This window comes from Anarrhichthys ocellatus, unplaced genomic scaffold (assembly GCF_004355925.1).
Source record: "Anarrhichthys ocellatus isolate YVR2014 unplaced genomic scaffold, GSC_Weel_1.0 scaffold49, whole genome shotgun sequence".
Taxonomy (NCBI): domain Eukaryota; kingdom Metazoa; phylum Chordata; class Actinopteri; order Perciformes; family Anarhichadidae; genus Anarrhichthys; species Anarrhichthys ocellatus.
This window is the reverse complement of record NW_022280079.1, coordinates 25,001-37,856: the sequence shown is the minus strand read 5'-3', so window position 1 is coordinate 37,856 and position 12,856 is coordinate 25,001. Positions and strand designations below refer to the sequence as shown.

The 12,856-nt window shown below is 41.7% G+C and overlaps 1 protein-coding gene across 2 annotated transcripts in view; it reads left to right on the top strand.

Annotated features, from left to right (window-relative positions):
- Positions 1–12,856, top strand: part of large1 (LARGE xylosyl- and glucuronyltransferase 1) — a 118,231-nt gene that overhangs the window by 85,285 nt on the left and 20,090 nt on the right. The window contains exons 9-11 of one of the 2 annotated variants that reach the window (XM_031869871.1): positions 4,044–4,163; positions 6,038–6,163; positions 9,455–9,610. In XM_031869871.1, the coding sequence (XP_031725731.1) occupies positions 4,044–4,163; positions 6,038–6,163; positions 9,455–9,610 (402 nt within the window). The remainder of the gene's footprint in view (positions 1–4,043; positions 4,164–6,037; positions 6,164–9,454; positions 9,611–12,856) is intronic. The other variant, XM_031869872.1, reaches the window with a different exon arrangement.

Genomic DNA, 12,856 nt, shown 5'->3' with positions numbered 1-12,856 from the left:
ATGAATTATACCAACTATCAATTTGGAACTCTGTTTAATACTTACATCAATAACTATAACCAAAAATCTTCCATCAATAGGTAGTAAATTGAAGGCTTTTGTAGGTCTTGACATAGCAGAGGTTGGCAGTATTCACTCTGTAAACATTAAACAGACAAGCATTTATTTTCAAGAGTAAAGTGGTGAAGCAAACTAAGTAACTAAACAAAACAAAGATTATTTGTGTATGTCATTCACCCTTTCACACCCATTCATACACTGATAGCAGGGGTTACCTGCTGACCAGGACTAACTAACCACATTCACACACCATAGGCACAGTCTTCGGGAGACATTTTGGGGTTCAGTGTCTTACCCAGGGACACATCGCCATGGACTCAATGTGTACTTGCTCTATTTGGGTTGCAAAATGCATTAAAATATAAATTATTGGTCTTAATTTTTCTGTTCTTTGGCAAGTTACCATAGAATAAGGTGTCGAGGTGTCCCTTATTAGCTGCGTGTCGGAAAGTTCTGCTCTTGTCATCAATTAATTCCTGATAATGGACACCTCGCCGGGCATTATCCCTTACTTCGATCATTTTCTGTACTCCAACAAAACAAACTGACAACAATGACACTCCTCTCTCCAACTCTCACTCACATTTTAACTGATGTCTTCCGGCAACAAGTCACATGACACATTAACAAACAGACAGACAACGGGTAAACAAAGCTTTGTTTCACCTTTTAATTTAGCTAGTCTGTTGATTCGCTTTCTGCAGAAATCTGAGAGCAGACATATCACGAACACACAGAAGCAGCCAAGTGTGAGAAGAAGGGCTGAAACTGGAGCACAGAAAATCTATGCAAGTAATAATATGTCTGCATTCAAGCAAACCGTTTGAGCAGAAATCCAAGCGTGTGAGTGCAGGGTTTTGAGGGAGAGCATTTCATAATCTGAAACATAATCAAGGAGTCATGCTCTTAAATTGAAAAACCACGCGCTTGAAAAAAGATGGCAAAAAAGCTCCATAAAACACTACAGTATGTCTGCTGCTGCTGGTTGTGCCACTGTTATATTATTTTGATCTTTTGCAAGCCACCCACAGCAGCTTCATAAAAACTTTTACAAAAAAGTTCAACTTCTGTACATTTATTGTTTGCCTCTATTTTCATCTGAGAGTGCAACAGAACACTCAATTTACATGTCACAGTTGTATAAAGGTTTGGGTTCAAAACAATTTTTCAGCCCACTTGAGCGTAACCCTCCTGTTGTCCTGGGGTCAATCTGACCCCAAATGAAATCTTTTGCCATCAAAATATGTTTTTTATTCATCAAATGGTCTGAAAATAATGGAGGTTGTTCGATACTATGCTCTTCATGATTAAAATAAATAAAAGTAATTTGATTGAATTATGGGTGATTTATTGAATTTAATAACTTCTGTTGTCCTCTGGGGTCAAAAAGACCCCGCAGCACAAAGTGGTGCAATGGGGCAAATTGTCACACCATACTGCTTTCCAAAACATCTTTGATCTTGGATGTTTGATGTTTGGGGTCAAGCAATGGTTATGACAACAACAAAAAACTGGTCTTTTCTCACAGGTGTTGGGGCATTTCACATTTAAGAGAGAGACAGGCAGCACAATGAGGAGGCTTGTGAGCTCATTTTTAACTATGTTGTGGAAAAGAATGACCAGGAGGACAATGCTGAACATAATGAGGAAAAATCAACTGATGAGGAGGATTCAGGTCAGAAGAGAAGGAAAATAATGACGAGGTGATAGATACAACATACAGACCACATGCTACTTCTTCCTCTGAAGAAGCCCCCACATCGCCCGCTGTAGAAATGGAAGAAGGGTATGAAGTGAAGGACAATGATGAACATGATGATGAGGTAGAATCTGAAGAAGTGTCAGAAGTGGAGGACTGAACTTATTATGATGAAGAGGAAGAATCAACTGATGAGGAAGAATCTGAGGGAAAGGACCCAGCTGCGATAGAAGAATATTTCCAGTCAAAGGAAGAAACATTGATCTGGTCTTCCATCCCTCCCAGTGATGGACGACGCATGTTGACAGCAGAGAGAGAGACAAGCCACCATGGTCCAACCGCATATGCAAGGTCTCGTATTGATGACATAAAGTCCACTTTTGACCTGTTTCTGACCAAGCCTATTGAAGAGGTGGTGCTGAACATGACAAACAAGGAGGGGCGACGTGTGTATGGCAACAAGTGGAGAAAGATGGATCAAATGGACCTGCAGGCATATGCCACGCAAGGTCAGCATTAAGCTACATTTCTGTTGCTTTTCCTTCTGTAGTGACCTCACAATTTGAACTATTTGTATTTGCACTGTGATTTGTTATAATAAAGTTTGACTTGACTTGATAGGTTATTCCCGGCACGCCAGCCGCTGCCAGATTGGTTATGGAGATCCAGCAGTTCTGCTCCAGCTCTACCTCTGCAGCAGCTCCCCCTCGCCCAGCTGCCCCTCCTGGCCCATCACCCAAAGGGAGTAGGTGCAAATTCTGCCCTTGCCAGAGTGATCTCAAAACATCGAAAATGTGCCAAAAGTGCAATGCATACATCTGCAAAGTTCACGCCATTACTACCTGCCTTGCATGCAACTGAGGGCCCATTCAGACTGTTTTTATTCTGAAAAGTTTGTTTTGAAAAGTTAAATGTTTTGGAAATTAATGTTTATATGTCAGGTCATGAGTTGGAATAAAGTTGACTAAAAAGTTGAAACACAGAGGTGGGTGATAATTTTACTTTATGCTTTATAAACAGTCAAACCAGACGGGGTCATTTTTGACCCGGGAGGACAACAGGTGTGATTATTTGCTGCCATTAAAAAAATTGAAGTGGTTTAAAAACAGCATCCTAACTCAACTTTGACATATACCAGTCTGTGATGATCTATCAAGACACGTGACTCTGATTGTTAACTAAAGTCAGAATAATTGATGATTTTATTTATTTTTACTCAAAAACAATGTAAAGGTTCATGTAAATGAGGTCTTATTGGCCTTAAATTTCAAATGGAATAAAGAAATGGTGTTAATGTGTTTGAATAAAGTTATTATTAAAGGTGTAACACAGAATTGGGTGAAGTATCCACTTTATATTCTATAAATAACAGTCAAACCAGACAGGGTCAATTATGACCCCAGAGGACAACAGGTGTGATTATGTGCTGCCATTAGAAAAATTCAAATGATTCAAAAACAGCATCCTCACCAAACTTTGACATATACCACTCTGTGATAAGTCAAATAGTCAGAATAATACATTGTTTCATTTTATTTTCACTCAAAAACAGGGTATACTTTTATGTAAACAAGGTCTATTGGCCCTAAATTCCAAAACGAAAGGAACAATTTGTGGTAATGGGTTGGACTGAAGTAAGACTAAAGGTGTAGAACAGAATTGATTGACAATTTATACTATATGCTTTAAATAAGGCGGGGTCATTTTTGACCCCAGAGGACGAAAGGTGTATGTCAATCGGGAAGACATTACAAGGGTTAGATGTATCCTGAAGGTCATAAATAGGTGTTGTCTTAAACCATCGCTCCATTATCTCCAAGCTATTCAGAACGCATCTAGATAAGAGGTGTGATTTTAATTCAACCTTCATTAAGTAAAGTCCCACAAGGTATGCAGTTTGGAAAATGAACAGGGCTTCAGAAACTGCTCAACCATCTGCCTTCTGCTGTATGAGCTCCTCCAGTGGACTGTCTGCCCTCTTTATCAAAGCAGTCATTATGTGGCTAAAGAGTCTTGTGTCTGCCATTGGGAAGCTGGAATCTGTCACTGAGGCTTTGTCTTGTGAACAGTTCCGGAAGATACCGAATTCAAAAAGTATTTCAGATGTAACCAAAGTACATTTCCTCTAAGCAATTTGAAGGATTCAGCCAGAACTAAAGCCGAAACATCTGGAGACGCACAAAACACTAACAACACAAAAGAGTCCGGAAGACATCATCATACAGTTTCTATGATGAATCAAGTTGTTACAGACCAAACCAACTAATCAGAGTCACCCTTGCAGGATCAAGGTGAGGCACAACTCAGGGGGGACATGTCAGTACCCTTATTTGATGGCTCCACACGTGATGAGATGGTTCTGGTCTGCCATTGCGAAGATGGTTCCAATGCTCTGAGGACTGAGGTGGGACATTACATACACCTTTGGGAAAGTCTTTTACCAGACGACACGCCCTTTTATTAGAATTTGGATGAACCCAAAATCTTTCATGTCTCCCAGGTGCGTTTGATTCATACCCATGTGTCCTGTCAGTTCTGACCTTTGTTAGAAGATTGTAGAAAAATATGAAAGCATAAAAGTATAACTATTACAACCTGTAACCTGTTTGATTTAAAAGTATAACCGTTACACCATATAAACTGTTTTATTTCATAGAAGTGATTAAACATAAACTGCATAGACGCCTTATATAAATAAAATAGTCACTCAAGCCTTGTATGATCCTTACATCCTGTGTTTGACCTACTTAACAGGAGGACACATGTTAGTGACACATGAACCTGAGGGAGGTACAAGCCTCAGACCAGCATAAAAAGCAGCTGCAAAACTGAGAGAACACAGTCTTCACCCTTAGGGGTGACTAGAAGACACTTCTGCTATCAGAAGACGGCATGGGAAAAAAAGGGAAAAAACTCACAGCGAAAGCTGACTGAGAGAGCCTGTTAAACCAGGACTGATAGTATTAGCTTTTTGTAACACTGAGACTGTTTCATTGAATTGAAATTGTTGTATGTGATTGTTGTGAAAAAACTTTAATAAAACCACAGCCTTACCAATTTTAAATGACTGCTATCATAGTGAGTCCTATGATACTGAAATTGAGAAACATTGAGAAAAGAAGTTTGTCCTTAGAGTCTTTATTCTCTGTGTAGAGAAGGTTCAAACGTCATACAGACCGCAATGCGGTCTGAAGGAGGAAGGCACCCAGAGTGTTGGTTGTGTACAACTTATAAATGCCCTGAGCACATGGTGGGATAGGAGGAGTTCATCACTAGGATATCTGGACAACAGTGATCATTCACTGACTAACCATTGAATGGTTAATCACTGATTGGTCCAGTGATTACATCCCCATTCAGCCCCCTATCTAAGTTGACAGTATCATGTCCCTGATTAAGACACACATCCAATATTACTCAACCTGAGAGGACCCTCACTGACCATGTATGACATTGATTAACTTTGTTAATACAAAAGGGCCAAAACACTGAGTACAGGAGAAGTAAGTCATAGTGGAAATTTACCATCACACGACTGACTCTACCAGAGGAGCTTAAGGTAAGTTCCCTGAGTGAAGACTTGGCAGTGTTAGTCAAAAATGGTGAGAAACTTAAAATAGGCAATAGTAATGTATAGATGTCCTACATAACTATTCATACTGGGTGTTAGGGTTACATCCTATTGAGAGCGCCTAGGGCGTAGCGGTGCAAGACTCTCAGAAAGACAATAATTCCGAAATCCTAACGACTCAGCTACGGGGTGAGATAAAAGGCCGAAGGTATTTTCCTGACACCTCTGTGGGACACGAAAGCCCACTAAGGTTGGTCGGATTACCGACAGAGTTATCACCGTGTTAGGTGTGAGCCTCCCTGGGACAGGATCCGCTCACGCTACACCTTCCAGTCTCCTTCTATACATGCCATCGTCTCCAAGCTCACAGACTTAAGTCATAAGCATTACCATCCTCTGCAGTCTGTAAAGATGTGTCACCTTTGTGCTGTCATCATTTGCTGATTAAAAAAAAGAGTACAATACCATAATAAAAGAATAGAAAAATGATACTAAGTTTGAAAGACACATGAGACACAGTGTATGGTAATTTGAGAAAGTGTATTTGCAGTTTTGTTTTCACATCCATGCAATAAGCAGCATAAGAAACAGCCTTGTGTGGTCATTGAATAAACAGATTGAACCGTGAGGTGCAGGCCTGTAGATGATGAAACATAAGGCAAAGCATAAGGCTCAGTGTGTGTGTGTGTGTGTGTGTGTGTCTGCAGGACATCTTCAACGCTGTGATCAAACAGAACCCGTTCCTGGTTCACCAGCTGCCCTGCTTCTGGAACGTCCAGCTGTCCGACCACACCCGCTCTGAGAAGTGCTACAAAGACGTGTCAGACCTCAAGGTGAGACCCTGCTGTCTCCACTACACTCACACTCAGCCACTTCAGACAAACAAGACCTGACCTACATTATTCAAGAGTCTCAAGCCACCCCCACACTCAAAGCGAGTAAAAGCATTATGGATTTTGTTAAGCTTGAAAAAGCGTCTTGTCTTTTGTAGGTTTAAGGAGATGCAGAGCTGTTCAAGTCTGTCATGTATACATCCAACATGTGAGTGGACATACAGAATGTAGAAGTATAAAGATATTTCTGACTAGGCCCATTCATTAGATAACACATTCTTCCACTTTCAGCAGTTTTTCCAACAGGGAAATGCACCAACAGTTTGGTAGTAGTGATCAGGCTCCCTCCCACATTTAGTTGGCCTTATGACACCCCAAAGCAATAATGTTCAATAATGCCTGTAGGTGTTTTTTGAATGGCTTTGACAGTACCAAAGCTCATTTAATATCATTGCTCCAAGCATAAATCTGACTTTTATATGAGCTGATATCAACATATTAACTAAGCTAAGTGGTTATGGATGGGTGACCCTTGATGTTGTCTAAGTGTGAGAGCAGACATGACACACAGTGAAAGAAAACCAACAGCCAAATTATGTAATATATTGTTGTAGACACAATGATGTTTTATGCAGAAAAATCATTCCAGAGCACAACAAACACAAGATACAGGATTCGACTTAATTCAGTTGGTGAACGCTGATTAGAAAGCCAGATATGCAGATATTTTTCTTTAGTTTGTTTCAGCTTTCAGCAGAAAGGGAGAAAAGAAAGAAATTCACTGAATAGCCCTTTTCCACCCAAACAATAAAAGAAGATGGGGGAAGTGAGGAGATAAATGAGACACACCTGTGAGCGGGGGGAAGGAAGGGGGAGAATCAACTAACAGAAGCAGCAGGGAGGAGAATGAGAGTGGCTAAAGGAGGAGATCACTGAAGTCTAATTCAGTTTCTGGACATCTTTGCTCAAAAGATAAACACACACACACACACAGACACGCATGCACACATACACCACATCTCTTTCACAAATAGGCTGACATTTATCTGGAGTCCTCATTTCATTTACTTACTTATGGGGCATTTGATTTTCATATCTGGACTCAGTATTGTGTTTCTCTTGATTTAATGGACCTTTTGTGTATAAGACTGTATTCGGGTACCATGATTAGTAATATTGGGGTTGAATACAGCAAGACTTAATTGATAAAAATGTATTCATTTTTTTGTAGTGGGGGTAGCAGGCTATCTCTCTAGTACTCTCTAACAGTTTCTTAAAGTGACAGGGTAGAAGTGTGATTATTCTTCTGTCTGGCACCCAACTCTTAATTTGAATATTTGGAATTAAAACCTACGCAAAAGCTCTTTTAAGGCTGATCGTAGTGTCTGTGAAACACCCACATGTGATGCTGTTTTCTGTCTTTTATTTTTTCTTCCTGCATTAAAATAACTAGATCAGACCCCGGGTTTGTTTACTATAGAAACCACAAGATGTAATCGAATAGGTTTGGGCCGGTGTAAACCTTTTCAAACCGACTGGACTGGTGTACTGAACTTTACCTCTTGGTGTTGCACTTGTCTCAGCAGGTGCTCCACCAAATTGTGGAGGAGCGGCTCATCACAAAAACGAGAATAGCTTATCCACCTTAAAGGTCAGTCCACCTTAAGTGAGCTTGAGCTGGACTTGCCCCTTCAATTTATCAGCAGGTAGAAAAAAGACACAGGCACTTGTCTTGTATCTTGAGGAGCTGTAGCATTTATTCACCAACAAATAAACTGTAGACACACTGCACTGCTATGTTCACAGCTGTAACTTACAGCTTACTTCATACTCAGGTCACAGACACACGCTCTCTGTAGACCGGACATTCGCCAACGTTACGGGCCGCAGGCTTGCAATGCACTGGCAGGAGGACCCGCCTTGTCTCGTTTCCCCAAAAAAGCCCACAAACTTTCAGTAAACAAACACGTGTGCCTCTTCCCACCTCGACTGAAATTTGATCTCCTTTATGTTGCCGGCTGTGACTCGGCAGTAAATTGCGGCCTGTCACACACTAGTGGCTCCATCGTCTAAAAAATGAACCTAATATTATTGTCATATTGCTTTTTACTAATGCAATACAAGCTGACGCAGTTAAAACATTTGAAAGGATTGTTTCAAATGTGAGCATGAAATGTGTGTGAAGTTGAAGTACCGAAAAGAAGTTGAATTGGCAGTTGAGGTGTAACTACTATCAGTACAAGCACTGAAAGAAGTTGAAGTGGAGGCTGAGGTGTAAGCACTGAAATGAGTTGAAATGGCAGTTGAGTGAATGAAGAAGCGGATATGGAGCTGAACATTTGAGGACTGGTTGTCACGATCAGGCTTTGCCTTCTGTGTTCTGTGTGTGTCTTTGTGTTGCTCGAACACCCTCCTCACTCTACCTGTCAGCCACTCCCTCAGCATCAGCCTAACTCCGTTCACCTGTTCAAGCCACTATACAAACCCCTGCCTCTCAGTCACTCACTGCCAGATCATTGTCATGTCTACCCGCCCGTTTGGCTCATCTTGTTCCTGGTTTCCCCGTCTGCCTGCCCTGCCTAATTCTGCTGGATTTTCCCCCTCGTCTCTTGTCTCGTCCATGGACTCCCTGTTGTGTTCTGTAAGTTTCCTGTTTTGATTTAACTACTCATTAAACACCTGCTTCACTCTACTTCTGGTCTGGCCTGCATTTGAGTCCTCCACCATGCCCCGTGACACTGGTTAAAGCTCTTTGGCTTGAATACTGGAATTATTCATTGCACTTGAATCATGAAACTAAAAATCTGAAAGGAAGTTTACGTGTGGTACCTTGTAAAGGTGTGAGGAAGAAGTTGCGTAAGAGTGGGTGTGCATAACTGAAGTGGGTACGCTATTACTGATGTCAGTTTGTGGTTCAGAGTGTCAGCAAATTCATAGCAAGCAGTTGTATGAAAGCAGGAAAAGTTGTAACTACCCCTCATGTCCTTCTTTGATGTAGGTAGAATATCCTGGGAGTTCATCTTATAACTGTCATTACTAAAATATATATTGAGATGCTTGATAAGTACAGATTGTGACCAGATAGTGTTATGGGTCCATAGAGACCTGGGCAAATGTTTTTGTGCTTTAATGACTTGTCTTAAATCCCAGGACCAGGGTGTTTATCATTTGGTGGAATGGAAGTGGTTTACTGGCCTGTGCCTTGCCCAAAAAGAGATCTGACCATGACAAGAACAACAGTACCTGGATAACCTTTTTCCCTGCTCTCTTCTCTGTGGTTCTTCTGCCCAGGTGATCCACTGGAATTCTCCCAAAAAGCTGCGGGTGAAGAACAAGCATGTCGAGTTTTTTCGGAATCTCTATCTAACCTTTCTGGAGTACGATGGCAACCTGCTGCGGCGAGAGCTGTTTGGCTGTCCCAGCGAGGCTGACCACAACAGTGAAAATGTAGGTGTAACCTCTTCTGTGTTTTTGCTTGTGATGTGTAACCTAAGGGGAAAAGTACATGCGCTAAATTTAAGGGAACGGGTGGGTCTGATATCTGACTGCCTAACATGTTTGAAACCACGACAACACGCTGAAAGGCTCTCCCTATTCCTCACTAAAATGATCAGATGTAAATGAAAACCACACAGTTAGTTGCACATAACACAATATATTAATGTAAATCAAATTAAATTCAGCATACGTTTCAGCGAACAAAAACACTGTAAGGCTCCCGCCGTACTCGACACAATAAACTAAACATTCACAAATTATAACTCAAACCCAGTGTCCCATCAGTCCCAAAGTTTCAAAATTCAACCCAAAACAGTCCGATGATAAATAAATCCCTGAGGCCGAAAACAAAATCAACAAGAGGTGGAAGCGACACCTGTCCATCACCATTGATGATACCGTGGTGACGCCAACTCGGACTGCGAGGAACCTGGGTGTGACCCTGGACGACCAACTGTCATTCTCAGCAAACATTGCATCAGTTACAGGCTCCTGCAGATTCCTGCTCTACAACATCAGGAGGATTTGCCCCTTCCTCACTGATGAGACGGCGCAGGTGCTAATCCAGGCTTTTGTCATCTCCCGCCTGGACTACTGCAACTCACTACTTGCCGGAGCCCGGCGTCGGCCATCAGACCTCTGGAGCTTGTCCAGAAAGCTGCAGCTCGCCTGGTGTTCAATCGCCCCAAGTTCTCCCACACAACTTCCCTTCTCCGTTCTCTACACTGGCTCCCTGTAAGAGCTTGCATCCAGTTTAAGACTCTGGCACTAGCCTACAGGGCAGTGAAAGGAACAGCTCCTTCCTATCTCCAGGCCATGGTCAAGCCCTACACCCCCGCCCGACCACTCTGCTGCCTCGGGTCAATTGGTTGCCCCGTCGCTCAGAGGTCCCTGCGGCCGATCGACCCGGTCACGGCTGTTTTCTGTCCTGGCCCCACAGTGGTGGAATGAACTCCCCACTGACGTCAGGACAGCAGAGTCGCTGCCCATCTTTCATCAGGCTGAAGACTCACCTCTTCAAGAAGTACTACCCTGAGCCTTCCACTTAGCACTTACTTAGCATTTATTGTATTCATACTAGTTTTTGCAGTTATTTTATTCGTATTAGTTTGTTTCTGTACTCTTGCTCTGGTTTATGCTCTTAGATGCTGGTTTAAAAAAGGAGATGCATTTATGACTTCTGGTGACTAGTAGTTCTCTTGAATACGTTGAATACACTTATTGTAAGTCGCTTTGGATAAAAGCGTCTGCTAAATGACTGTAATGTAATGAGACGCCGCTGTTCCAAAATCCATAGAACACACGCTATCTCACTACAGTCCATTTAGATGGTGGGTCTTTCTTGTAGTAGTCCAGTGAAGTTTTCCTGCTTTATAATCCAAAGGTTAATAATTCTACTCCTTTGCTGAGCAGTCACCAGAAAATCCTACTCTTTGAGCCCACTAAACGCCAACTGCTTCACCTGTGTGCGTGCTCCATACTCCTGTCACGTCACTTCCCCCCCCCTCACATTTTATACAAGTGAGGGAAATAATAGTAACAATAACAGTTTATGAATAGGGTCTTTTAACATTGCAGGCCACTGATAACATTTATAAGTAAAGCACTTTAAATATCCAAAGGAAAATAATCTCTGTTGTGTGAGACTTGCAAGGGAAAAATACAAAACAATTGTCCATGGGTGTCTTGGTACCTTGTGACGCCCAGTTGTTCTGTGAGCTTTCAAGTTTTACAATAGGCATGTAGAGCTACTGTGGGTGAGGATAACAGAACAATGAATATGTAACAATACTGAAAGAAATCTGTGTGTTATGCTATAGCTGAGGTTGCTTCCTAAAAAATATTACTACATGTATGGGCTGCAGACCACAAGAACTGTGTTTGGTCAGCCTGGTTTGCTTTGTTTTCTCCACGTTTCTGATGCTGGTGGAGATCGTTATTGAAGACTTTTTAAATCCAGCACTGAACTAATCAAAATCGATGTGGTATTCATCTGTAGCCAGGCTGCTGTTTACTCCCTGTATTAAGCCTGAACCCACTTGTGCATGTTAGCATGCTAACATTTTCTAATTTGCTTTAAAAGGAAGTTACTGTTGAGGTCAATACGAATGTTAGTTCTGCAGGTATTTGGTCACACACTAAAGCAGTGGTCGCCAAGCAGTGGTCGATCTCGGAGACTTTCCCTGTCGCTCTCCAAAATAAAATAAATTCAGAAACACATTGGGCCTCATTCTCAAACATTTTCTGAAGTGTCTTCTGAAATGTTTTCTTACGGACTTCGGAAGACCAACGTCAGAAAAGATCTCCGACTGATTCATGAACGCCTGAAAATGGGTTCTTACACAGCCGAAGTGTTCTCAGCTGTGTTCCCCCGAATGAGGATTCTTAAATTGAACGTGCATTCTCGTGCAACTGGATTTGCATACAGAAACGCCCCGCCAACTCCTTATAAGGGCATGCAACTGAAGAGAAGTGTGCACAATCGACAGACTCCACAGGCAACGCGAAAGCAACTTCAGACTAATTAAAATCATGTCAAAGCAGAAAGCGAGCACCAGTCGAGTAAACTGAGACCTAACTTCACCGGTGCAGATACTGTTGCAGAATGTAGATGTGTCCATTCTATTCCACTGTGGCTATATCCACGCGATTGAGTTTAGTGCTTATTTATTTATTCACTTACATTTGCAGTGTTCGTGCAGTGCTTTTGTTTATTTTATGATATCACGATGCCTCATAGAATCATGACTATAAATGTGAAACGTAATTGTTAATAATACAAATATTCTCGTATTTATTATTATAATTATTTCAATCTGAGGATGTCTGTAGAGTTGATGTGAACGTAATCACTAACTATTTCTCACAAATTCAGCCCTTCCCACTAAATGCCCCTTCTAACGCGGAGCGGCCCCGTGGGGCATCTAGTGGTTTTTTTGAGGAATTGCATTTAAGAAAACTCTGGGCGATTTACAACTGCTATTTAGCGTTCTGAAATTCTGGTCTAAGTTCAGAAGGAATCCCAGATGAGAGAACTTTCATGAATGCCAAATTTGTCCTGAAAACCGCGTAAGTGGAGTTCAGAAGAAATGTCTTCCTAAATTCTTCTTAACTGCATTCGAGAATGAGGCCCATTATGCCTGATTGACGTTCGCAAACGTCGTCACCATGGTGATAGCCTGGCGTTGTTGGCAG